General features: G+C 34.3%; 2 protein-coding genes and 1 long non-coding RNA gene across 3 annotated transcripts in view; 2 read left to right on the top strand and 1 right to left on the bottom strand.

The window, feature by feature from the left end:
• LOC135682476 (SNF2 related chromatin remodeling annealing helicase 1) overlaps positions 1-6,291 on the top strand; it is a 20,155-nt gene extending 13,864 nt beyond the window's left edge. The window contains exons 14-19 of the mRNA XM_065197383.2: positions 320-419; positions 893-1,016; positions 2,060-2,118; positions 2,570-2,670; positions 3,321-3,405; positions 5,620-6,291. Coding sequence (XP_065053455.2) covers positions 320-419; positions 893-1,016; positions 2,060-2,118; positions 2,570-2,670; positions 3,321-3,405; positions 5,620-5,745 — 595 coding nt within the window. The 3' untranslated portion in view covers positions 5,746-6,291. The remainder of the gene's footprint in view (positions 1-319; positions 420-892; positions 1,017-2,059; positions 2,119-2,569; positions 2,671-3,320; positions 3,406-5,619) is intronic.
• LOC148958345 (uncharacterized) lies at positions 2,252-14,237 on the bottom strand. The gene is made up of 2 exons (XR_016144740.1): positions 13,286-14,237; positions 2,252-12,433 (listed from the first exon to the last, which is right to left on the bottom strand). It is a non-coding gene; the product is annotated as an uncharacterized LOC148958345 (long non-coding RNA).
• Positions 12,626-26,751, top strand: LOC135682481 (poly(rC)-binding protein 4). Its single transcript, XM_065197395.2, has 16 exons — positions 12,626-12,824; positions 16,118-16,182; positions 16,615-16,638; positions 16,954-16,986; positions 17,675-17,718; positions 18,813-18,885; positions 19,524-19,655; positions 20,527-20,547; positions 21,344-21,395; positions 22,223-22,278; positions 22,758-22,829; positions 23,463-23,496; positions 24,196-24,239; positions 24,983-25,032; positions 25,902-26,015; positions 26,348-26,751. Exons 1-16 carry the CDS (start codon positions 12,665-12,667, stop codon positions 26,406-26,408), a joined length of 1,035 nt encoding a protein of 344 aa, XP_065053467.1. The 5' UTR covers positions 12,626-12,664; the 3' UTR covers positions 26,409-26,751.

Here is a 26,751-nt window from a genome sequence, read left to right as displayed (position 1 = left end):
TTTCTGACAGAGTGACTTTTCTTGTGACAGTAATTTTATAATGCTGTTTTTCAAAAGCTTATAACTGCATTGGAATTGACAGGACTGCAACGGGACATCTACAAAATCAGTTAATTGTGTGAAAAATTGGCTGAGATATGACGTCACATTTAAGAATTCTTATTAGGGTATTTCTACCCTCGCCTCCTTTAAAAGATTTTTTTCTGAAACACTAATGTTAGTTTGTATCAGATAAATTAAAAAGCTATATATATTTATTTTTTTATTTGTTTACTTTAATTTCATATGCGTGCTAAATACGTAATCAATTTATATTTAGTGAATATGTCGCAGATCTGTTGGAAGGTGAGCAGAAATTCTTGCTCTTTGCACATCACCAGTTGATGCTTAACTCGATAACAGAACTGCTTGAGAAAAAGGTCAGTTATTTTACTCATTCCGAATGATGTACAGTTTTTATAAGTAAAATTTAAAGCACAAACCTGAACTTTAATCAAAATTAAGAATAAACTGAAATCAAGCTTAGGCTGAGGTATTGTGAAGTGTAATTTTGAGGAAAGGTTATCTGTAAGAACATCTTGATATTGATCCTTAAGGATATATCTTTCGATGCAGAACATGTCTTTTGCCAATGGTGTTTGAAAGCAATGTCTCCATTATAAATAACGAAATTTGTTCTGCAGTAAAATATTGGTTCCTATCAAAATTTCTTTAGCGTACACCCTATAAGTTTTGGAATTAATCAATAAACTAAGAAGGGTCCAGCCTCAAAGTTTTAAATTGACAACAGCCAGCTTGGAAAATATTTCGCTGTTTCTTGTGAAAACAGGGTGTAATACCCGCTATTAATTTTTTGCAAATTTTTATGACTACTCCCCATTTGATTTTGCAGAAAGTTTCATTTATTCGAATCGATGGCAGCACCAATCCGACCATGCGACATGAGCTGGTTGAAAAATTTCAAAACGAACATGACTGTCTCGTTGCAGTCCTGTCAATCACAGCTGCGAGCACTGGCAAGTAGCCCTTTGTTAATTCTAAAGGAGCCACCTGGAAGGAGGGGATGGCCATACGATGGAACTCAAGAAATTATACACGGTTCCTTACTACACAAACCTAAGGGCTTACTTCTATTAATTTAGAGAAAAACGCTTTCGGATTCTTTGTTTTTCGTACAAGCAATGAGCATAGTTCTCATTCGTTTTCGTCATTACTCCAATGTTAGTTTGTTACTCCAATCAAATGACTTGTTAACATTTCGGCAAAGAAGACTTCAAAAAAATCGCCTTTTACGCTGCAGTTAACTTAAGCTGTGGGGTGGCTTTTGAAAAATGATCCCCGTCAAAGTATCCTTTCTCTGAAATTTCAAAATTTCTAAATTTCGTGAATCGTGAACTTTAATTCAGTTTTTTTATAACTGTAATGTAACATAGATACGTGAAATTAACGTAACTTAAAATTGAGCCCAACTGGATTTGGGAAGTTAAACCAATTAAACTTGTCTTTTTCCGTCAATGTATAATCTAAGAGCTTTTGTTCGCAAAATAACAGTTCTATAAACTTTGACGAGATATCATTGAATTGTGCATGTTTGCCGATTGAAAATATGACGCCAAATTCAAGTCACCGTGTCACAACACCAAAATTTTGTTTTCTTGTAATATCGAAATGGAAGTAATGTTCATTCGAAAACTTTACTAACAAAGTCATGATTACCAAGATGATTCTTTTAGATTAGCTAATACGAGATTGTTTTCAATTTTGAGCTGGAATGGCTTTCTACTCAATACCTGAATGCTTTCTCAGTACGCACGTATTAACAACATTTTGATTTCGATTAGTTTGATCTGCAAAACATCATCCTATTGGCCATTTCTTGATTGAACGGCTGATTTTGACCAATCGTGGCATCGTTGTAGTAATCATGTTTTCAACGACCATATGTTTCATTGTTTGATATACAATTAAGCTAACGTTAGCTCTCTAAACTTTATCTTCAGATTCGTTTTACATTGAATGCGCCTAAATATTAAGTCATTTTCTGTTTGACTCTTTGTAGGCCTGAATCTCACTGCTGCAACAGCCGTCATTTTTGCAGAACTTTACTGGAATCCAGGAGTAATTTTGAAATTATTTTAAAACCAATTTATCATTTACCACGATTTTTGTCAATTCCGACCTTCGATGAACGTATTTTAAATAATGCGTCTGTTATTGTTTTTATCAAGAGTCATCTGTTTTGATGTGGTGGAAATCTGTGTAGCGATAATGTCCGCCAGGATACAAGCACAATTAAATGTAAAGAGAATATATACCATAGCGAGTTTTGCTTCCCCTTGCGTTGCTCCTACAGGAAAACAATAACAATAATTCTAGAAATTATTTTATTCTTTTAATGTTTTTATGCGCCCCTTTCCTGTCGTTGTTGTTCAATTCTTTTTGATAGGTTCAAAGCCTAAGCTAGTTTGAACTCAAATTTGCAAGCAACATAAAAAAATGTGCATATGATCTGCTCTAATTAAATGATGTGTAGAATTCGTGGTGACTTCGTACTGTGCCATTTGTTTAGGTTTTAGTCCAAGCTGAAGATAGAGTGTACAGAATTGGACAGAAGAACGCTGTTACGATCACCTACTTGCTAGCTGAAAACACTGCCGATGACTGCATTTGGTATAAAACTTTTACTTTTTTGTCGTCAATTTGAAGCCCAAACAAGCAAGCACCTGAATATATGTACGGTCGGCCTACAATGGTCACTGAGAAATTCGATAAGGAATTACGGAATTCCAAATTGAATTTGAACCTTCCTCTGTTGAAAACATCCTTAGGACAGAATTCTTCAGCAATCTTGAATCAACCGAGGAAAGCTCCTTTGCACACGATAAATTTGCAATCCTAAGATCTTTCGGGCTATGCATTCACCAACGAAGAGACTACCCCCTGGAATTTACGAAAAGATAGAAGCTACTACACCAAATTCGATAAGAACTGCGAAATTATTCTTTTAATCGCTCTCTTACTTTAAACGTACAGCAACTTTCTTTTGGATGACATTGCTTCTCAAACTCTGATTTCATATGTTATTTGTGTAAAGAGAGATATGTCTATCAAATCAACTTTATTTTAGTTTGTTTTTCGAAAGATTATCTGTACATAGCTTCAAATATAGAGAATCTTTGGCCAAAAGTCAGGTGGAATTTTTGTCGTCCGACACTCCACAAAGCACGAAACTTTGAAGGATTGACTGGCTTTAAGTGTAGGACCATTGGCTAAATGTAAATCTCGTTGTCATGCTGACCCTCCCGTTAATCCATTTTTAGGCCGCTTGTGCAGAGTAAGCTGGACGTGCTGACGAGTGCTGGACTCAATCAAGATGAATTTTCTCCAGAAGTTACAAAATTAAAGGTATTTGTTTCGTGTTTGAAGGAACCCAAATAAAGTTTTTCTATGCCCTTTTGTGTATCTTCACAATAAAAAGTGCTCGATGCTGTTTTCAAAAGAACTTTCAAGAGACATATACTGAAATTAAAAGCCGTTTTTTATAAGACAGAATGTCCATTGGGAGACATTTCTTTCCCCACGGAACACGACGTCGCATCATTTGAATGCCATTTACAAAGTATTGAAATGAGATTCGCCTCAAGCATTCCGTCTCGCCAGCCCAAAACAAAGGCGTTAGCAATTACATCAGCTGTACGTTGCGTATTTATAGGCTTCATGAATCAGGTAGCAAGACCAGGCACAAGTCGAAGGGCAAAACTGACCCTAGAAAAATGGCACTTAAGATATGATCTTACAACTGGTGCAGAATAGAATGTCGAAAGCAATGATTTCAACCCTATCTCTCAAAGATTATTTCATTTATATACTTCAATGCCATTAATTGATTTTGATACCTTATCTACGACAAGTGCATGTAGAAGATATTCCATTATGGAGATCTAATACCTAGGCTTTTCACTTGTTATATTATACTGATCTTTGCTACATGTTTCTTTTACATTGCTTTGAAAAAGCAAACATACTACTTGACTACACGTATGAAACGTCAGAATAAGTGTTCGAAAGAACACGATGGAGAATATATACTTAGTTGTGGATCGAAATAGGCCAATCAGAAAAACGCAAACACAAGACTGGCATAGTTGTCCAACTAGTGTCAGTACCTATAGAAAAATTACCACTGGAGTTCAAAAGAAAGAACGAGCTCCTTATATCTACACAGTGTCTGCTTTTTGTTGTATGTAGATCGATTCCAAATTTGCTAGATGAAAAGACGATCGGGTTCTGCCTGTTTACTTTTCTTCAACAGATGCCTTTTGGAATTTTTTAATAGATTGAGCTCAAAAGAAGTGAAAATTTTTTAAATGTAATATCTTAGACGGAATCTGTCTGTTTGAACGATTTATGCAGGTAGGTACGAAAATTTAAGGTTCAATCTTGAATCGTTTGCGTCTGTTTTCAGACAGTGCATAGAAGATTTTCCAGATTGAAACTGTTAAATAACCACGGAATTTAACCAATGACTTCAACATGTCCGTCAACAAGTGACATCCAGAAATAATTTCTATCTGAATGGTACTTGTTCTTTGTTTATACCTTGTCTACGAAAACACACGTGAAAGAATCCCAGAATAACATAGTAATCTCTGAGTTAGTTAGAGTTTTGCTCATAGTGAATGTGCTATTAAAAATCAGCAAGAATAATTGACATAGTCGTATTTCTAAATTACACAGTCAAGTGAAGAACACCATCTTCAGTCCATGATCCCAGGATGTGAATAGGCCCAACACTGTGCTATAATGAGTGTTTTGAAGAAATAGCTTATCTGCAGCTAAAAGTCAGTTAATTTATATGATTTAGTAATCACTGTTGCTGCTAATCAAACTGTTTTCTTCTGCTTCCTTTTTTAATGTTTTTGACCCAGATGAAAATTTACAAATTTAGTTGCCTCCTGCGCTCTTTAACAACACGTGCTACGTATCTGTGAGACAAGGCCTAACCTCTCTAGAGCTTTCAAAAAATATTTGCTGTCAAATTGCGTTTTGCATCAAGTTTACGTCAAAAGATGTAATAGAATCTGTCTCCGAAACAGAGCAGTTGAAATCTTCTGATGATTTTAAGAATAGTTTCTCTTCGTTTTGTGTTGTTGATGATTGTGTAATTCAAGGGTGTGTTGGTACAGACTATCCTTGTTTAATAGATCATTTTCGTAAATTGGTTTGGTAAACAGAGCTCAAATTGCACCATCTAATACCACAGCCTCCTCATCTATTGACAGCCATAAATAGTTAAGCTTACTGATTAAGATGAGACTATTATGACGTCAAAGAAAATGTCAGGAACGTATCTCATGCAACAGTCTTTCTATAACAAAGGGTTTGTCTTATGATTTAAACAGCATTACTTCTTAACAATATCATATATGATCCAGAAACACTACAAAGTATCAAGTTAATGTATTTTTCTAACTAATGAACGGTTTTACCACTCCAAAAAACTCCGGTTGTGAAATCTGTTGGGAAACCAATAATGAAACTTTGATTAATTTTGCATAATATCAACATTAGGCCACAAAAATTGTTCAATTAATATTCATTGCGATTTTTTGTCCCCAGGATCCAAAGCAACGAAAAATATTAGACTTCTTTCAAGATTTGATGGAAGATGACAAAGATTTGCTGCAATGGATTGAAGAAGTCCATGAACCATCGAGCAAACGAGCCAAAGTCGAAGAATTGTAGATGACAAAATTAAGTAGAATTTATATTGTATAAAAGAATAACTATTATATTTAGCATTAGAATGTAAGAATTTAGTTTCAGAATGTTATGTTGTCAGCGAAATTAAGGTGTCGGAAATTTCAAATATTATTGTATTTGCCATTGATCATTTGGTATGCTATATGTGTAACTGAAAAATAAAAATTATTATTTTCGATGTTTTGAGTACTAGTAAAGAACGCTGTAGTCTATCGTTTGTCAGTCAGTCAGTCAGTTATGGAAAGTTATGCAAAGATTAATAACAAAGTTACTTTTAGCTTAAGAACTACTACATGAAGTACTAATAGGCTTCACTTAGAAACAGATCAACCTTTATTCATTGAAAACCGCTCAATTCAAACTGTGATACGCTGGTAGTGTTCAATTAATACTTTTGTATCGATTGTTGTTTTGTTGTGTTAGTGTAGATATGATTTTGTTCTGAAAATTGTTATGTTAGTCTGGGTATAAGCGTTGTTATGTTATTTTTCGATCTTTTTCAGCAATCTATTCATGTCGTTTCTAACTTTGTGTCCTCCTTACATGGGTACACTTTTATTTTGACCCCTTTCTACAGTTCGCTGTTGTAACTTTTTCGAAACAGAACTTTTCACCGTTAGATTTTAACATCTACTCGTCAGCAGGTGAAATTGGAATAAAAATGTTTCTTCATTAGAATGAAATATTTTATACTTTCTTTAGCAGTTCAAGTAGGAAAATGTGTATTTCACTGACTGTTTCAGCAGTAATTACCCCTTTTTGCCTATTTAAAGTGGTGCATGATTTAATGTTTTTTGTGGCATCATATACACTACGTAACTTCCTACTTTGTCTCCCAGGTTTTCGCCCAAACGAATTGCCTGCACTGAAATTCATTTCAAATGACGCCTAAGTTTTTCAGTTCAATGAATGGATTCCCGAAATGCTTACATAATATAAAAATATAAATAGTTAATAAATAAATACGAACTAAAATATCCAATTTTTATCAATAATTCAACGATTTGAGGGTGGGCACCATAATTTCGTCATTTTTCGTCAAATTCTACTTTTGATTGTTTCTGCATAATTTGAGCGTCTCTCCAATCTGTTGTAGACCAAACATTGCCAAGGCTAATATTGGCGGAATATCGCTCGTCTTTCTTAGAATTTTTCGGAGATGAAACGTTTGCACAATGCCAGAGCATTTCCCGCTTAAAATCTGGCTAATTTTGAATCGATTACCTCCGACGGAAAATTCCTTTAAAGTAACTGTCTTTATAATTTTTAGGGTACCAAAGGAATTTTTAAGCTATCATTATGCAGCTGTTCTCACAGTTACCAGAAAAATGGTTGAACAAATTTGATTTGCATGGGTCAAAACCAATGATCTGTAGGGTTAGCCATTTTTTATAGCCTCTACCTGGTGAAAAGAAGGAGCCTTTTGGCCTTTGTAACATCAGTTTTTTCTTTTCTATCTAATGTTGGGTAGAAGAATATAAGTGACACCTGTGTGTTGTGCGTTCGGAATAAACACAAATGTTCCGATGGTTAGTCACGAAGTAAGGAAGTTCGCAAAGCACTTAACTCGTTTACTACAGATGTTCTGTAAGAGATTTTATTGAAGAATTTTAAGATACCACAAATCAGTTAATATTCACAAGAGCTCGTTAGAAATTGTGTTTAGGTTCAGCTGCTGAGGATATGTAGGTGTGCGCTCTTATGCATCGACTGCTCCAACAGGTAGATATTCGATAAGAATTGTCCGTGCTAAGCAACAATTTTAGAGAAAAATGTTATGTTTGTATGTCTTGGATGTTTGAATGTCAAAAGTATTAATTACTTAGCCATTATCTTAGTCCCTTTTGTTCTGCTAAATGTATTTTAGTTATGTAAAATGTGATTGTGTAATGGCACTGGGTTCAGCTTTATCGCTTGCTACTCGGAGTATCGTCCTTGTAGTGTAAAGATTTTAATTGAGTAGCTATATAAAAAATGTCTTCCAGTAACTTTGGACAAGGATCGCGGAGCATATTACAGATTCAGGGGGCTAAAACGTTTTCGGGGGCTAAACATGCTAAAAACCAAGAGCAGGGCGAATTTTGGTATGATTTTAATGCATTTTGGAAATTATTGGGGGGGGGGTGAAGCCCTCGTAGTCCCCCGCTTCCGCCTTCCCTGTCTTTGGAATAGCTGATTCATTATTACACGCCGCCACCGACGAGGTTTGTCGTGTTGCTTGATGTGAGCACACAACATAACAACGCATATACATTATCATAAATAGAAATGCAACACCAGAAAATGCTATCATTCCCAAATCAAGAAATAAAGGCATAAGGAAGAAGTCACAAAATCAACCCTGCACATCGCCGTACAGAAACGTCCGGAGGATCACCAAAAGTGGATATTAGATAAAAATATTTAACTTTTCTTTGCATTGATAAAAAAACCACAGTGATTATAGTAACATAAATTTAGTCAGACGAAAAGTTATACATTTATTATCTCTTTTAGTCCTTTTTGATAAACTTGTTATTGTTTGATACTTTGTCAAGTTTAATTTTCCCATCTATATCTTAAGACATTCTAAGGTTGTTTCAACTTTTCCAGATTAAGCAGGATAATCAAATATCTCATATTTTAAAAGGGTGTTTTTTTCAAGAAAAAATTGCTGGTTTATTCACAAGACAGCAAAAAATTGTCGGAAACCTAGTACAATTGCATCCTTTGTTATTTCAAATGCCATTCTTTGCTCGCTGTGAACACCATAAATAAGATGATTGTTAATGGATTCTTTAGCAATTTGGTTTGTAGAATCAAAGTATAAAACTTTGGGGATTTGCTTGTCACAAATCATATCATAAATTTTTGTGATAGGAAATTCTGTGCGAGTCACAATGGCAATGGAAGTAGGGTTTTTATCAAAGTTTCCTCAAAGCAAGCCAATAGCTAGAAAATGAACGTCCATAGAAGTTTAATTCATATTATTTAATTTAGTTACACACCCAACATTGCAAATGAAGTATAAATAGCCTCATAAAACTCCTGCATATTTAGCAACCTAACCCAGTTACCACACTATAAAAATAAGAAAAAAATAGCATCTGCTTTTTGTTCTATTGTTACCATCCACCAATCATATGTTGGCAAATCTATGGAAACAACAAAAATTGTCACTCTCTAAACATCTGCTGGCTGCCTGTTTAGAAGTGCAAAACTTTTACAGATTTTCACAATAGAAAGCCATATTTTTCCGTTGAGCTTACACGTTTAATTACCAAGCCTTGACGGGGTTTTAATAATGGCAGTTTCAGTTGGTTTATTCGATTGTTTTGCTATCACAGAGAATAGGTCTCCTAGCAAAATTCAAGCAAAAATGATGCGTGGGTAAAGCTTCAGGGTGTTATCAAATGACAGCCTAACGTGTAATTGGAAGCACGTTCCCGACACAACATAAATATGAATAGAGTCAATGACATTGCAATTGCAAAAAATGTCATAAAATATAAAAATTATGCAAGCAAAATGCTAAATGGTATTACAAATTTCATAAAAAACATTTAATTTTCATCATAGCGATCCCTGTTGTCAGGTTAAAATTGGCATTGTCTTAAAAAGCAAAATCCCAACGCAAGCTCTCTTTTTGACAAAGCAGTCACTCAGCGCTCTCGAGAAAAGATAATTCTGTTTTTATGCAAGAGCTTCGTAGCTCTGAAGTCTGTTAAATTGATAAATGTACCATGCCATACATAAACGATAGCTGAATTAAAAATTGTCTATGACTTAGTTGAAACATTTTTATATAATTAGAAATTAGAAAAACTAAGCTTACGAAAGTTTTGAACCCTTGATGTCAAATGAGAAACTGGTACAACAAATGCCAAAGGCTTTTTTGTTCGATTAAGAAGCTTTTGCTACTATTAAAACAAATTTCTTTTGGAACTGCCTTTATTATTTATTCCAATTATCTATCGTTATCAAAGAATCAAACGGAGCTTGATATTGGAACCAGTCGCAAAGCAAACATTTCTGCATTGAAAACAAGTCTAGTTTTTTTGAATAGTTTCCTTTCCAGGAGGGTTTTCAATCCATTTGCCAACCTCACTTTGAGTACGCATGCACCTCCTTGTGCCCAATGTTGAATAAGAGACTGTCTAAAATAACCCAGCAAGTGCAAGACAAAGTTATTCGTTCTTTCTAAATCGCAGCAATAAACTATCAATAGATTCCTATAGAAACAGAATTTAACAATGGAACTACTGACAAAAATAAAATCTGAAAAACGCAATTTTCTGAGTTCAAATTAAACTGTCTTTTTCACAGAAACAACACAATCAAAAGCTCAAAATTATGTCAAATTGTTTAATCATCGATTTTCAATGACCTTTCCTCCTAAAATATGCAAAAATGGAAGATGAAGTTTATGTGTTCTACAAAGAATTCGCATCTTTTCTTACATTCATGATTTCACTTTATTAGATCTGTATATATCTTGATTTATGCAAAAATTTCTGAAGAAAACGTTATAGTGTTTTAATGCACCCCTGCCAATTGATATGTTAAAATAGTACTTTGGTATATTTGAGACAAATGTAAACTTTTGAGACAAAATGGTGCATAATATTGTTGCATAGACAAAATTATGTCATTGGAATCTTTGAAAACCATAGATTGCACTTATTTATATCACTTTTTGATAATTGATATGCTTCATCTCCTATACTAGATATACTCTCATACCATTTGATCTTCTTCATTCTAATTTAGATTTGCGGCCTTTTAGCCAAAAAAGGTAGGGCTCGGTTAAAATTGGAACTAGAAATCGCTTAATGGGATGAAAAGAGGGACAAAAACAAAAAATTAATTAGATCTCATCTTTTGTTAATTTTTCAAAGAAATGAAATCTGGTTTGGTTTCCAAAATATGACAGTAAAGTAGAGGCGAAGGTATCTTAAATTGACATTCTTCAACACGGCCTTAGAGATCCTCCAACTGGAATTGATAAATATATTTTTTATACTGCAGGGGCCAAAAACCGGGAGAGTGCCACTTCGAAAATAACAGGTAAACAGAGTTTCTAGAATGATTATTTAGGGCTGAGAAACACTATCTTTCTGGGTTTAGTATGATTCATCTCCTATAGTAAATTGTTCAGTTATGTAGCGGAAACAATCAAGTTATCCGTTCAAGCTGTTCTCGAGCCCAGTCCCCTATGGGAGAAAACGCTGGATTTATGTCGTTGAGAATAGGACATAAAGTCATTAAAGGGAAATATAATCGTAAATAGGGTTAGGCTTTGCTTGCACAAGTTGAAGTTTAGCTGGAGAGCCCAACGCTGACAAACTGATGAGCAATGTATTGGTTTCTTTTGAAGTCAGCCAATGGTCGATGGTCCTTCTGACTTGGGACAAAAGAACCCAGCACATAGTCAGGTCAAAGTGATTACCCAAAGAATGATTAGTTTAAAAACGGAGCAAATATTTTGTGTCTGAATTCTTCAATCGTTTCATAAAGAGACTGACCATAGTTAGCAAAGTCTGGAAATCAATTATTTAATCATGCAGATCCAAAATAATCTGTTTTGCATAGAGCTCGTGAACATGATTTGTTCCTCAACTACCAAACGACCTGGATAACAATTTTAAGATTCGTTACCATTATCATGCGACCCCTGTTTTATATACAGTTCAAGGAAAGCAGGAACGATGTTTGGCTGATAAACAGCCAAGGTCTGTCACTTTGAATCATAGCCTTCAGTTGCTCGCATTTTATAAGCGGGGGTTTTTGCCTCGATCCAATGCAGTAAAGAACGACACATCTTATATAGGCGGGAGAGGGGTGAAAGGAAAGCAAGTTATTATACTTGAAAGCCTGTTGCCATGAGTAACTCTATCAACCAGCTAACTTAAAGTTGAAAGCACCAGGGATACGTGGCAAGCTTTCCGACCTTTCAAGGAATTGCCCATTGTTTCTTCATTTCCCTCTTTAGACATTTCGGGCTAACCGACAAAAATGAGCAGGGGTGGATCCAGACTGCAACAATTATTGCTTAAGTGGTGGACACAATCGTTAAACATGTTGTACAGTTTATACTTTAAAGAATTTTCTGTATTTAGTTTTAAAGGCATGCACCTGTACTTTAAATTACTTATTGAATGTCATAAATCTATGCAAAAATTGCAATAAATCCTTTTTACGCAACTCATGGCAGAAGAAAAATTATGTTTCTTTATATTACTAGAAAATGTTTCTGAATCGAATCATGCAATACACTGCCCGCGACAAGATGTCCAATTGCTTTCTGTAATAACAAAACTGAACTTTTTTTGTTTCTGAATGAAACTTAACTGCATATACTACCTATGGTAAAAACACTTAATGAAAAAACAGAACAGGCCAATGACTGCTTTTTCTTCCTGATACAATTGAGGGTGTGGTCAAAAAGGGTATGGCTTAACGCTCACAATCACAGTCAGTATTTGTTGGTCTTTTGGCTTGATGCACCCCTGTTACGTCTTTTTCTACCTGTGCCCCATCTAATACTGAAGTGCTTCTGATTTCCTCCCTATCAAAGCTTTCTGGCGTCAATCATTTTCCTTTGACTGAAACTCCCAATAGACTGTTTTTCAATCAAACGTACTTTTATGGAAAGAATTTCAGCAGCATCTTTGTATCTTGGAAATGGATTCTAAAGGAAGAGATAACATTTTCTAGAACATGCATGCGTTTTTAGTGTAAATCTTTTTCTTTCTTTTTGGAGAAATCTGCAGAGAAAAGCATGTTCCCCAAGGAAAAAATCAAGTGTGCATCGAAGTTCATGTCCAGGCCCTTGCTATAAGTAAACTGCAGGCATACCAGATGCGAGCAAATACCTGTAGCGTAGAGAAACCAGCACACGCGGTGAATAAAGGCTTTGAAAATGCTGTTGAGCACGGGCTTTCAGGAATACTTTAAGGCCACAGACAACCTTGAAATGCGTCAGGTCAAGGAAGATGAAGAGGGACAATTGAACATGGACGAGCAACCAGAAGAGATGTCGGAGAGGCAAAAATCTGAAGATCTAGACATCGTCAAGAAACGTAAGAAACATTTGTTTAGATAGAAACCGAGCGCTATATTACCAAGTTTTGAGAAAGAATACGTGTTCTCTCACAGAACTTTAACCACGTGTCAATGCGCCACCAGACAATCTTGAAGGTGAAAAGTTTTTGATTCCACAGGTTGTTCCTTAGCAATGAGTGCAGGTCGTTTGTTTTTTGCTTTGTTACGCAAGTAGACTAGCAATTGTTCACTATTGTGTTGTATTTTTGTAGGGAAAACTCTTATGTTAACTGATTTCATCATGTATGAAGTACACACAGTATACAGATATTGTTCATATAAAACAGTTTCTTAGTACAAATATCATTTGATATTATATGCCTGCAGTATCCTACTAAAATAATTTGAAAAAAAAGAAAGAATAGGAGTTTTCAAGCCTTCTGAAAGCTAGTAACAGAGCTGTGCTTGTTCTTTAGGGTATTAGGGTTAAAATTCTCACCTTTAATGAAATTTCCGTACAACACGGCGATATGCAAGCACTGAAACCTATCCAATGCTCGTCGGGCTGTGAAGGAGATTTAATCACGTGTCTTTTTTAATATACTTTGTATGGAAGACCTGCGCACATTGACTTGCGCCTGAGAACAATAGGCAATGTTTTGTTTTCGCGATCAATGATTTCCTGCGATCTCGATTTTACGATCACCAACGAGTTGGTTGTACAAACTTCAGTCGGATCCACGATCTCTCACCTTACCTCCACCTTTTCTAACCGACTTCTTTTCACCTGGACCACACATTCCCAGAAACCAACATCCTATCCAGAAGCGTAAGTATCAAAATAACAAATTGTAGGTTTTTTGTTGTTTTTGCGGTGTAGGTTTAGATAACGAGTGTTCGCTTTACAAATCTTGTACTGAGGTAGGCCTTGATTTACGTGTAACTTGTTGTTACCTGCCAAGCCATCTTCAGATTTTCCACGTGTACTTTTTATCTCCTTTTATTAAAGCATTCTTATCAAGTCCTGTTTTGACAGTCGAAATCGTTCGAACAACCACAAACTTTTATGGGGTATGGATTATAAAAAGCAAACGATTTACCCTGTTTTATACCTTTCAACTTTCGTATCTTGTCTCATTGCTTTTGAAAAAGATCCTCCCTGTAATTTTCAGTTCTGTTAACATAGCCCTCATTTTCTAACTCCCCCGCTCCTTTAAATAAGTTTGCAATCTTTGTGCGAATTTCACTTGTAGTTTTATAATGGGAAGTCTTTTTTTGATAACGCATTATTTTTATACGTTTAAGTTTACGTACGTACGTGCAGTGATTTGATTTATGTACCCCATCCAAAAATTTGTCTATTAACGTTTTCCCTCAGATTATATTCATTGCATCTAAATGAAAGAAGCTTCCAAAAATTCTTATTGCAAATCAGACCTTTAACGCATTTCTTCAACTTTTCATCTACCTTGGAAAAACCAGATTTCTTTTGTTTTTTATAATCAATTTGGGCCATAATTATTATGTCTATACGGATATCATTCTCAAGATAATGGGCAATGCTAACGAATCAATATCCTAACATAGCAAATAACATCCTTTTTAAATTGACTTAACTTAATAAATTGAGAAATTTCATAATTTTAAATGAAAAAAATTAGAAAGAATAAGTTATGGTAATTTTTCTGAATTACTCAGATTTTTTTTCTACCTCAAAACAAGCCTTGAATTACAACAATTTGTTGCAATTAAGTATATGCTCTTTTTTCTTCCATGCTAAGGATACCTTGAGCAGTATTCTGGTAATGCAAATCTAAAAATTGAAATAGAACAGTTTTTATTATTATCTGTTTCTATGTTCTTTCTTAGTTGATCACATCTAATAGAGCTGATGATGGTAATGAACAATGTTAAAGCTTTCTGTTGCTAACATAACATAATTTTTGTAATAACCAGATAGTACACTAAAAGACTGGTATAATAGCAGTGTTAAAACAAACTTTGATAATTTCTTAACAAACTTTGATATCTATGTATTTGCAAATTTTCATTTTTATTGGCCAGTTATTGTAAGTTGTGTCTAAGTGCACCTAGAGATTACATAGGGTGGGTGTGGCAATCACACCAGTTTTCATTGGATTTCTTCATGAACTTCGCTGCCTCTTACCCTTCCTAGCCATATTATTTTATTGTTTGATAAGTCCATCTGCTTTTATCTTTTGAAATATATTTTAAATGTTGGTACTCAGCGGTTTGGTAATTGGTTTGTGAGGGGAGTTTGCTCTGATGGGTGAGATCAGTGTCAAAATTTGTTGGAAACATCCTCAAAGCGTTTGTATCCTATAGAAAATACATTAACTTATTTAAATGGATGTTCAAATCTTTCATTGCCAGGGCAAAACATGGTATTTCAATATAAATGCTATTTCTCAATCGTTGCTTGTTATTGTTAAGAAGTCTGAGGTTTCTTTCTTTGTGGCTTTTCTGACCCAGCCACATCTCTTTAATTTCCTACTGTCCTTTCTTTGTAATGCTAATTGCCTAAAGGCTTCCCTGTGATTTTTCCAAAAGGTAGCTTATCATTCTAAAATGATGTTAGCTGGAAGAAGGCCCCTTTCTCTGATCACCTGTCATCAATCTATAATTTATAAGTGTTGCAAATTAGTAAAATCTTGTTTCAAAATTGAAAGTAGCTGTTATAATGGCTTGTGAAGAAACCCTTTTTTGTTTACAAGTTTCCTATTTTAAAAATTGTTGGGTTTGTTTGTTGAAAAAGTGTTCATCTTATTCAACAACTATTTTGCAATACCAAAATATTTTACTAATCGCACAAATGACTATTTATCATTTTATTTAATTTCTAGGTAAAAGAAAGTCTTAATTTTCAAATTTAACCAAAATTGAATGTCTAGCAGTTGATTAGTCTTGACGTTTCATCTACATATTTTTCTAGAGAACAACCATTGATATTGACAGAGCTAAATTTTTGGGAAAATAGATGATTCAGGGACTATCTTGAGTTACTTTTGATGGTTGCTTATCTTAGCTAGATTGAGGAATAATCATGTACACATAATCATTAAAGCTACTTTTACAATACACAGTACCTTTTCAATGTTTCTCATGGGCCATAAAATCCCTGTAAATGTCCAGTATTTAAGCACCAGATTTGCAGTTTCAATAGCACTGTTCCCTCTGGGAGGCAACAGCTGGCACCAGATCAATCCATACATGCTGATGCACATAAATTACAATATAATTTTTACCTTTACCCATGCAATCACAAATGGATTTTTAGTAGTTGAAGTGATAATTTATTGATCTCTTTTAGACTTGAAAATGGCAGAAGCAAAAGTGGATTCAAAATTGACTGTCAGATTCTTGATACTGAGTCAGGTATTTATTCAAATTAAGGGCATTTTCATTATCAAAGAAGACAGCAGTTTCTAATTTTTGGGTAAACTGCAATTTTGTAGCTCCCATATGCACATCCCCAAATAACTAAACCCTGCAACAATTGACTGCATTGAAGAAAATATCAATGTAATTGGAAGCAAAATCTAAATTGAATTTACCAAGGGAATAATCTTTCGACAGAGCAGCTTAGGAACTACTCAAAGCAATGATTTTCCATGGACTGGTTACAAAATTCAGTGCTGTGATATCTTAGCCAACCCAAAAGCCTTAACTTTTTTTGTAAAGTGAATTTTATGCTTACAAGATCAAACGCTGTTTCAGAAATGATTGTTCTCCTAAGTATAGTTCCTTCTATCATAACTTTTGCCTGGATTGATTTTATTGCAATAAATTTATTTTGTTATATTACAGGATGCTGGCGGAATAATTGGAAAGGTAAAATGGATGATATTAAACTTCAACTAGTTAATAATTTTCTTCACCCCAAGTCACAATGTATTATCTTATGGGGACTGTATTTCTGGATTGCAATAGTCCACTTAATGCACTAATGACAAAATAATAAAGGATATTGATCAACAAATGTGTCAATGGCTGACATGGTCCTTTTAGTTACTGTGTGGTTTATATGCTACTTCTTTGTTTTAAAATTTCTTTTATCTCTCAAGTCTTTGGATTTATTTTCGGTTTGATTTAAGATTTCATAAATGGGACTACATGTATGTGCTAATTTTTTTATTTACATTTTAGGAAGGTGCAAATATCAAACGAATCATAGAGAAGGTATATTTGCCAGTTTTGTGTTTTTTTTATTTTTGACATCCATACCTAATAATATTCCGAGATTATTGAGGTATTTATTAGGATATGCTCTTGTCAAAACTTTAAAAGGCATCCTTCTGAATTATTGGAAAAGGTGAACTATTTGAGAAAAATCATTTCTGTGTTCATGTGATAGAATGTATGCTAATGAAGGACTGTTTTATATTTTCAGGTATCAAGAAACTTTTAGCTTTTAACAATTAACTTTCTGAATACTGATTTTGTGCTTGTATAAAGACTGCTTCAAAAAAACAAGCTGTTTGTTTTTCTTTTACAAATCGATATCTTACTTTCAGTGGCGGATACTTCCGTTTGTTTGGGGGTGAAAGGGACATAGATGTATGGGGCCCAATGTCCTAGGAAAATATTACATTACCATGGCCTCTACAAGCTGGGAAATCGTGGACAAGGCCCAACATTGCTTTTTATTAAATGATTTAAACATGTTCTTCAAAACAACTCTTTGTAACATATCCCAAAATTGCTAAAAAAACTACAAAACTCCACTACTTGAAATCCAAACTATTATTTGCCGCTGTTGGATTACTAAGATTTTACAAAAAAGTAAAGTATCTCAAAATCAATAAGCGGGTAGTTTTAGAATTGTCATGTCCCCATCTTTTTTAATAAGAATCAAATGTTTCTTTAGAGCAACGCCCAAGTTAACATCACAGGAACAGCTGGAATTGAAAGGTAAATTATTGTTATCTTCATTGCGTTTTCCTAAATTTGGATCTGGATTCCCTCTTTTTGCATTTGAAATAATCTTAGGTTTCCAATCAATCAAACTCTTTAAAGAGGCACTGATGCAAATTTCTGCAAACGAAGATTTCAACGATAATTTATAGTCATAAGGTTGAGGGCTTTTGGTACTCGAAAGCTATCTTTCGTTTTTCTGTACTCGCTGTAGAAGTAGAGTTTCGAAACTTTGAAAATTGGGATAAACATTTTGATATCCCACTTCTTTTCTGGTCTGCTGCGCGGAAACAAAGGATTTGACGTAATTTGGCAGTTCTTGGTCGGGGCTTGTTGTCCCGGCTGGTTCAATCGGTGGCCGTCGTTTTTTGTTCCCACAAAAGTACATAATCTCTACATAGACCGACCTCCATGCATTCGCAAAATTTCTGAATTGTTACAATTTTTGCGTTAGTGCCTCCTTAATTGAAGTTAAATTTTTTCAAATTTTGAATCATCAAATTTAGTGAGAACAAGGTTAAAAGTTAATATTGCAGATTAATATTTCCTGGCCTTTTTAAAAATCGTTTTTAAAATGGTTAAAGTAATTATTGTTAACATAAATACTGAATTACCTAAGAAAACACCGGGACATATTTAAAATATTTTATGCCTTTGTTGAGGCGTTCATTCAAAGGAGTGTTTAAAAGAGAGGGACGTTTTTTTGAAACTGATGGCAGGAATTGTACGGAGAAAAAATGTTTTTGTATAGAAAATATCGTTTCCTACAGCTGCATTGAAATTCAAGAAAATGAATTGTACGAGACATTTCCTGCTTACACAGTTTACAGAAAAAGCTCAATGAAATAGGCCCTCTAAGTGTATTCTTTCTTTTCCCTTTATTTTTGAATTATACACTTTTAAAACGAAGGGGTGTTTTCCAACGGTCGTGAGGAGGAAGAGAAAAGAGTTTTCTATTCGAAGAAATTAGATATTTATTTAGCTAATTGATAAATCAACAAAGCTCCTACAATAGTGTTATAAGATTCACCTTCTACATTTTCTTCAAAAATCCTAATTCCACTGAATTTTGCAAATTCATCGTTTTTCAGAGTTCTTAATGTTACTGGATCAGTGGATGAAATATCTACAGCCGTATGTCTTATTGCCGAGAGATTGGAGGAGGTAACTCATTTATTCTGATTATCTCGTATTTTTGTTTTAAAGATAAAATCATGAAAAAACAGATCTATCCATTTATAGGACAGTGCCATCGCAGCGGAATTAATATTATTGGGGGAGGGGTGCCGTTGTATTGCTCCCCGTTTAGTACACTGTCAAAAAGGAAATATAGTACTGTTTAAAAGCTCACCCCCTCCCCCCCCCGACGGCCCTGTAACAATTTGATAGTAACAACTTTATGCCATAAGGTTTTACAAGTCACATAGGCTAGGCGATCAAAACAGTTTTATTTTTCAATTTGTTCCTTTAATACAAAGAGCAGTTAACATATATGTAAAATTCCTGTTGTATTATTTTTAATTAAAACAGAAAGGCTAACATATTTGTAGATATTACGTTTGTAAGTGATTTGATTATGTTATTCCATTATTGACAACGCTAAGTTGGATAACCAGCCTATTTGAAACTAATTTGACATTTTTCTTAATGTTGACCCAGGTCTAGTAATTTGTTCAACAGTGAATCATACCATGATTTCAAGTTCTTATTGACATTACTGATACAATTTGAAATTGTGCTAATGTGGGTAAACTTGCGTGAGTAAACTGAAGCATGTATCTTTTATTGGCAATTTGTTTCAGATAACTGGACCATCTTCATATGGACAGCAGTCGGATCATGTGCCCCCTGTCACTATAAGACTTTTGGCACCAAACAGCCAATGTGGACCACTTATCGGCAAAGGAGGATCTCGAATTAAGGAGATTAGAGAGGTATGGTTTGTGCAGACGAGAAAAATTTGACCTCAGAAAGTTGTCATTCTGATTCAACTCAACGCCCGATCTATATTTCTGTTCTCACGAGAATTGTGCTTCTGGCTTCGTGGGAATCGTGTTTCTGGCCTCATGAGAATCATGCTTCTAGTTGCATAAGAGTCAGCTGGTAATTGTGTGTCTGGCCCTTATTGTGGTCATGTTCCTTATCCCAGAAGAAGGCTTTGATTTGAAGCTCTCTTCTCGTTCTCCGTTTTTCACACAACAATTTTATCGATATTTTGACCGTTTGAAGCAATTTGTGTAGGCAGTATCCAAAAGCTATTGCTAAGAATGATAATGGTTGATATTTGCTTGTTTTACGACAAATATCATTCTTAAAAACACCCAAGATGTTGACAACAAAATCCCCACAATGTCTCCATGCTTTATTTTTCCTTAATTTTGTATGCCAGTTATTTGTGGAATTCAAACTGATTTTTCATTGTAAACTCAGAGAAGGAAAGTTCTTTTTTAATTATTTTTAGATGCAAAGATTTTTGCCTCTTAGACCTGCAATTTAAAGATTTCGTTTATGTTTGGCTTGTGGCATTTTGCGTCGGAAATTGGCTTAGGAACATGATGTAAAAGGATATATCTTATTTATTGTATAAGTGGAGTGCCGGGGAAAACATATATAGAAAGAAACCCGTCATTCAATAGGTCATTAAGCCTCGATTTTATATTAATTTGAAATCAAATTTTTCTTCAAAAACAATGTGTTATCAGGCAAAATTTGCTTAATTGACTGTTTCAGTTTTTTGTATAATTTAATCTGTATTTGACACTACCAGTTTTTCCTTACTTTATCCCATCCTGTTTCCTATTTTAGGCTTCAGGAGCAACCATCACTGTGAGTATTGTGAATTTCACAGCTTGGACCTTTTTTTCGGGTAGTGGCAGCAAATCTTAAACTAGCCAAATCTTCACCTTTGCAGGGATCGAGTAAAACTTGACGAAGCCCTCAGTGTACTTTACATCTAGTCGATTTTATGAAACAAAACGAGAAAGTTTATTAAAGAATTTAAGAATAAAATCATAAAATTTTGTATGAAATTTTTGCAATTGCAGAATAGTTAAAACTATTGGAATTTTAAAACGTTGAATTTCACCGTCATTTTTTCAATTGCTTCCTTTAAATTAAAGTTTAACTGAATGTTGTTGTTTTTGCTTTTTTCATAATTTCATAACTGCTTTTGTTATGTAGCAAGCTGCCAATCAGCCTTTATTCATATTAAAAGCTCTGTTTTGTTTCAAATGGAAAATATGATTTTCCAGACTCTCTTTGGAAGTTTAGAAGGCCATAACAGATTGAATACAGAAAATTACTCCTCTGTAAAATGCATTCAAGTAAATTCACTAAGTACTTCTGATCCAATGGAACCACATCAAATCCAATTAACTATGCGGACCTTTTGATCTTCGAGTCCAAAAATGATCAGTGAAGGCTCCAATTTCCGTTATCAGTTATAAAACTTTATATTAAAATTTCGACTGTTTTTAATTTGTGTGGGTTTATTTTTTAAGGTACATGAAATTCGAAATATGTTTCTTGAATTCCTATTATCATTTTATGGGGTAACTCTTTTTATGAACTTTGTTTTCAATCAAATGATATTAACGCGATATTTCATATTTGTTTTACCTAGATCCCGTCTGAAAACCTTCCTGGTTGTTCTGAAAGAGCAGTTACCCTATCAGGTAATACTTTGTTGACATCACTCATATACAGTTTATGAAAAGGTGAACGATCTCCAATTTCTTTATGCCACAATGGGGAATTACGTGTTATTAGTTGACCTAGAAGTTTCTGATACCCTAATGGAAAGATTTTAAACCGCGCTCTTGTCCTTGGTTTTTTGTCACAATGGGCGATAAATCTTGAAAGGAACACGGGATAAGTTTGCACCTCTCAAAAGAGCCGTTTATGTCGCAGAAGAGAAAAACAAATCGAATTGAGCATAGTACACTTCACAGTGCTGCCTAGCATATTTATCTCTCTCTCTCTCTCGACTGTTTCAAATTTAAATGAACTTCTCCCTTGTGAATCTGCCCATATCTTGTGGATGAGAAGTTTTTTATACGTTCATCATAGAGTACATGTTCTATTAGGCTTTTAATCTGCATAATTCTATCTTTACCTCATCCAAGAAAATCTCTGACGTATTTAAAAAATACTCTCAAAATGGGTCTGAATTACGTATCCAAAGAACGTTATAGGGTGCCCCAAACTTGACAAAACTGAATTTTTTTGTTGGTGTCTTATTATTAAGACATAATAAATCTATTAATCCTACAAATATTTTGTTTAGCTCGATTGTCTGCTATACCTCTTACCTTGCCTGTTTGGTTCAGTTGCAGTTTACCTCACGTTTTATTTCTCCCTGAGAAAAACTATTTAATATATCTAGTCGACTTGCCAACCTGGTAAGGTAAAAATTAGATGAACAGATCATTTTTGCTTTAAATTTTGTTTCATAATAATTTATTCTTATATATACGTGTGCTATCCTTTTCCATTTTCTCAGGTAGCCCTGAAGCTTTAGGAATCTGCATGGAAAAGATCTGTGATATATTTGTTGAGGTATGGCTGGTGAATGTCGCAAAGTATAAGCTAATACAGAGTGATTTTTATAAATTAATTGTCTCAGATATTTAGTGGTCTTAGCATGTATATAACTTCAAGCTATTCTATTAGATTTATTTAAAAACTGTTATTTATATATTTATTTCTTTGTTTGATCTATTGGTGTTAGTGTTTGTTGGCTTTTAAGAATATTTTGCTTCATGTGCCAAGTGGAAACTCTTTCTCAGATCAATGACCATGATTTATTTACTGATGAAAAGAAAAAAAGAACGAAAATTTTAGCCATTCAACTTAATAGCACGTCCAAAATTAAAACCTTATGCGCTTCTTCGCTATCCTTAATCCCCTATACCGACGGTGAAACCAGAATTCTCCAGTCGATCAATGATGACGCTATAATGTTTGCTATAATGACGATGTCCTGTTCATTTTTTGCATTACTTATTTGTCTCATCGTTTTTGTAAATTTTTTCCAGTTTCCACCCAGAAACAACAACATCAAATTTGTTCCTTCCATGGGAGGCTTTGGTGGGGCCAGCCCTCAAGTTGTAAGTGTTTTTTATAGCATGTGTTTATAATTTTGCAATTTTGCAAATATATAATATATAATTTTGCAATTGGTTAGGTCGTAATGAGTATGCAGTGATATTCTTTAGTATCATTTTTAGCCTTTTTACCTTTATAATATAGAACTTTCTATTATCAAAACCAATCGTATCATTAACAATTGCGAGTGCACGCAATTATTCCTGTGAATGGTACTACATATCTAGTTTCTTGAAAGACTTCTGTCTGTTGGTATATAATGGATGAGGTGTTAAAAGTATAATAGCATAACCTGTTGTCAAACGCACAATAGCATATTTTTAATCGCCATTCTGTTCAGTAAAGATTTTCAATATCTTTCATTTTTTGTTTTACTGTGATTTTACACCACAGGTCCTTATCGACAACATTGTGTTGATTCTTCAGGATGGCACATTTTGAAAAGCAATTTCATCTATTTATATGTTACTGTTGACTGCTTATTTTGTGTTTTTTGGTAATATGTTGTGTTTTTGGTAATATATAAAAGAGTCAATAACCTCAAATAACCTTAATAACCTTTCATTACTTTAATTGATATTTGTAGAGATAGGAACGGGACTGAATGTGTTTATATTTTTTTTATTTTTTTCTAGCTGTCACTGATGACTAACCAGCTGTCGTTTACTGGTACGGTTATTCAACTTATATTTGCTAATTTCCAAGAATTGCCTTATTGGCAAATGACTACATATAACTGAAGAATTTTGGCAATTTTGAATACATTATTGGTGATTGTACATCAATCACTTTTTACAGAAAGCACAACTATTTGATTGTCTTTCGACCATTTTCAGCTTATAACCAAAGCTACATATTTGTATCTTTTCGCTCGTATGTGCATGTGTATTTATCTTATTTAAAGTTCGTTAGTAGAGTAGGACAATTTGGACTTGCTATTCCTAACTCCATGCGTTGTGTAATGTACAGGTAACACGTGGGACTACATTTAATCTTCACCTAAGTTAATTTTCAGTTTATTCTATCTTTTAACTATGCTCTATGTCTTAAAATTTCACTCTACATTAACTCTGCGTCGAAATGTTAGTTCAATCTTTGAGTTTTGTTGTTCTATCTAAAGACGTGCTGTTGTCCTCGCTCGAGTCATTATATTGATGATAGACAGCAACGAAGTGAAAGCGAAGTGTTGAGTGGAATAATTCTCCAGTATCTACCTTATAAATGTAAGATTATCCTTTATCGTGAACAGCTGAAAGACGCCTCTATTTAGGTAGGAAATTGAACTGAAGAATGCACGACAATATATTTTATCTTTTCTTGAATCATTCGATATATAATATACTGTGATACATTAATATCATATTTTAGGCCTTTCGAGACGCACCCAGCAGAAGATAACTCTCCCAAGCAGCGTAAGTATTCGGAGTAAGAGAGTAATTGTCAGTTGCTTATTGACCACCGAACGTCCTCGTATAAGCCCCACCTTCAAATAATCACCTGAAGAATTAATCGATTTAAAGAAAAACTTCATGTATCGTTATTTTTCTACCTTGTCAAAGTTATCACTTTAGTCATTAATAAATTCACAAATATAACTATATTACATTTTTCATGTCCTATTTTATATCCAAATTCTTATGTTTCGAGTCGTTTGTTGACGAGAGTATATTTCGGACATAGCTTTAATTTTAAAGAGTACAAACAAATTTACCCTGGTATTATTTTAGGCTGCTGCTAAATATGCTTAATATATAGTTCCCTTGAGTGAGCCTCCACCTGGAAATATTTTTTGCGAAATAAAGCCCCGGGGGCTTATTCGAGGAATTACCGTATGTAATCCTCTATATCATGTTCACATCATGTTGTGTTTAGATGTGACAGCTTTTTCCTAGTCATGGGCGTAGAACTGTCATTCTGTCGTTACTAGAGATATGCCTAATTGATCAAGCTTGTTTCTTTGGGGGGAATTTCTAAAGTTTGGAGCTGATTATCTCGTTACTGAATATTTTGGAAGGATCACGTAAACTTTGCCTTTGATAAGAACGTTGAATCAGAAAAGTAACTAGCAACATTGATTCCTTATGTTATTTGCTAAAATTTAAAAAGTGTCGGAGTAATGCCTTGCTCTAACTGATGTTTACTATGAATCTTGCAGGTCATCGGGTCTGTTATTGGCAAGGGGGGCTGCCACATCAATGAAGTAAGGTACGTGTAACCTTCTTGTTTTGGACAGTGTTTTTTGGTGACAGCCTTCCTGGATTCATAAGCATACCTGGTTCCTAAAGTAAACATGCATTGAAAAAACGAGCAATTTGAATGGGAAAGTTGAATTCCTCCCATTTTAAATAGGCTCCATATTTAGAAGTGGCCCGGATTTATAAGCCCCCTACCCTCCCCCTTGGAGAAAAATTCTAGAGTTTTTGGTACCTAAATAAGAAAATGACAACAATTTCGTACAAATGCCTTTTAAGGTCGAATGGCTTTTGTACAGCAATAATTTTGTTGATAAATAGTTTACTGTACCCACCTTAATATTGTGTTTGGTCTTGTTGGAAAATAGTTTTTCAATCAAAACGCAGTTTGTGTGTCAAAATTTTTTATATTCCTTTGAACGATTTTGGAAGTTGGTTGATCTTTATGCGAGCTTGTATCCAGAAACAATTGATATAAAAAAATACTTGAATCAAAAAGAAGATGGCAATAAAGTTTCATTCTTCTCAGTTCAGTACTCATTTTAAATTTCACTACATACGTACATTAAGTTACAGGTACACAGAGAAACACTTAGAAATCAAAATACACAAGTATCAGAAAATGTTAAAGAAAAGTTTATGCTATTTTGAATTTACAAGAAATCAAAGCAGTAAACAAACAAAGAATAAAGAAACCAGCTAGAATTATACACAGGGAATTACGTTGAAGCCGAGTGTTGTTATTAAAACCGTTTGGGTACAAGACGTGCCTTGAAGTCTTGATCTAGTTTAGATGTTTAGATGAGTCTTGATCTAATTTAGCGCATAAACCAATGGATTTTTAATTCCTGGACATATTTCATCATAATTTCTTCCCGCTAGGCGATTTTCTGGCGCCAATATTCACATTGAGGAAGCAAAAGGACGCCGAAGCACTGTAACGCTTTCTGGAGCGCCTGAAGCTGTCAGTTGTGCTAATTTTCTTATCAATGCAAGGTATTCTCTCTACCCTTTCGGTTTCTGCATTTATACTTCTCAACAAATATCTGTCTGTCTTACAGTTCTCTTATTCAGCTTTCCCAATTGCTGTCAAAATTTTCGACTCAAAAATGCTAATATCTTTATTTTGCAACATCGTCTTTATTCGTTTATAATAATCTCTAATAATAATTACTGATTGCTGATTTTAGCTTCTAGATAATGTTATTTTTGTTTATTCTAAAAACACTTTGTCAGGAGATTATATGTTTATCGTCACTAGTTAGTTACTCTTTTTCCAAATTTGTTTCGGTCCGCCTTTTATGCACGAATTTGAAATCTTTTTGCAGAATACAAGCTGGACGCACTGCACAGAACAGAAGCCGTATGAATTCAAGACCACGAAATTAAAAACATTCATACATTACTTTCAAACTTATTCTCATCTTCATACATTTAACACTTACATGAAAGAGTAGCGGGAAAGTCGGCCGGATTAGGCCAGTTTGTAGGAGAAATTTACTAATATAAAGCAAAATCGAGATTGTTTATCAAGTTGGTTTGCAGATTCATCGTTCTATAGAAAGATGAGTATTTAAAGTAGCTTTGGCCTGTAAATGCTGCATTTTTGCAGTGAACTTGCCGTTCATATTTCACAGATATTGACTTATGCCTGTGTTGACGTCTATATAGCGAGGAGATGGAAGATTTGACGAGACTATGATTGTAGCATGAAACTTGAAACGACCGCTAA

Source organism: Rhopilema esculentum, chromosome 16 (assembly GCF_057945365.1).
Source record: "Rhopilema esculentum isolate cy_ngs chromosome 16, ASM5794536v1, whole genome shotgun sequence".
Taxonomy (NCBI): Eukaryota; Metazoa; Cnidaria; class Scyphozoa; order Rhizostomeae; family Rhizostomatidae; genus Rhopilema; species Rhopilema esculentum.
Note: the sequence above shows the minus strand (reverse complement) of the source record. Positions and strands in the feature narration are given on the sequence as shown.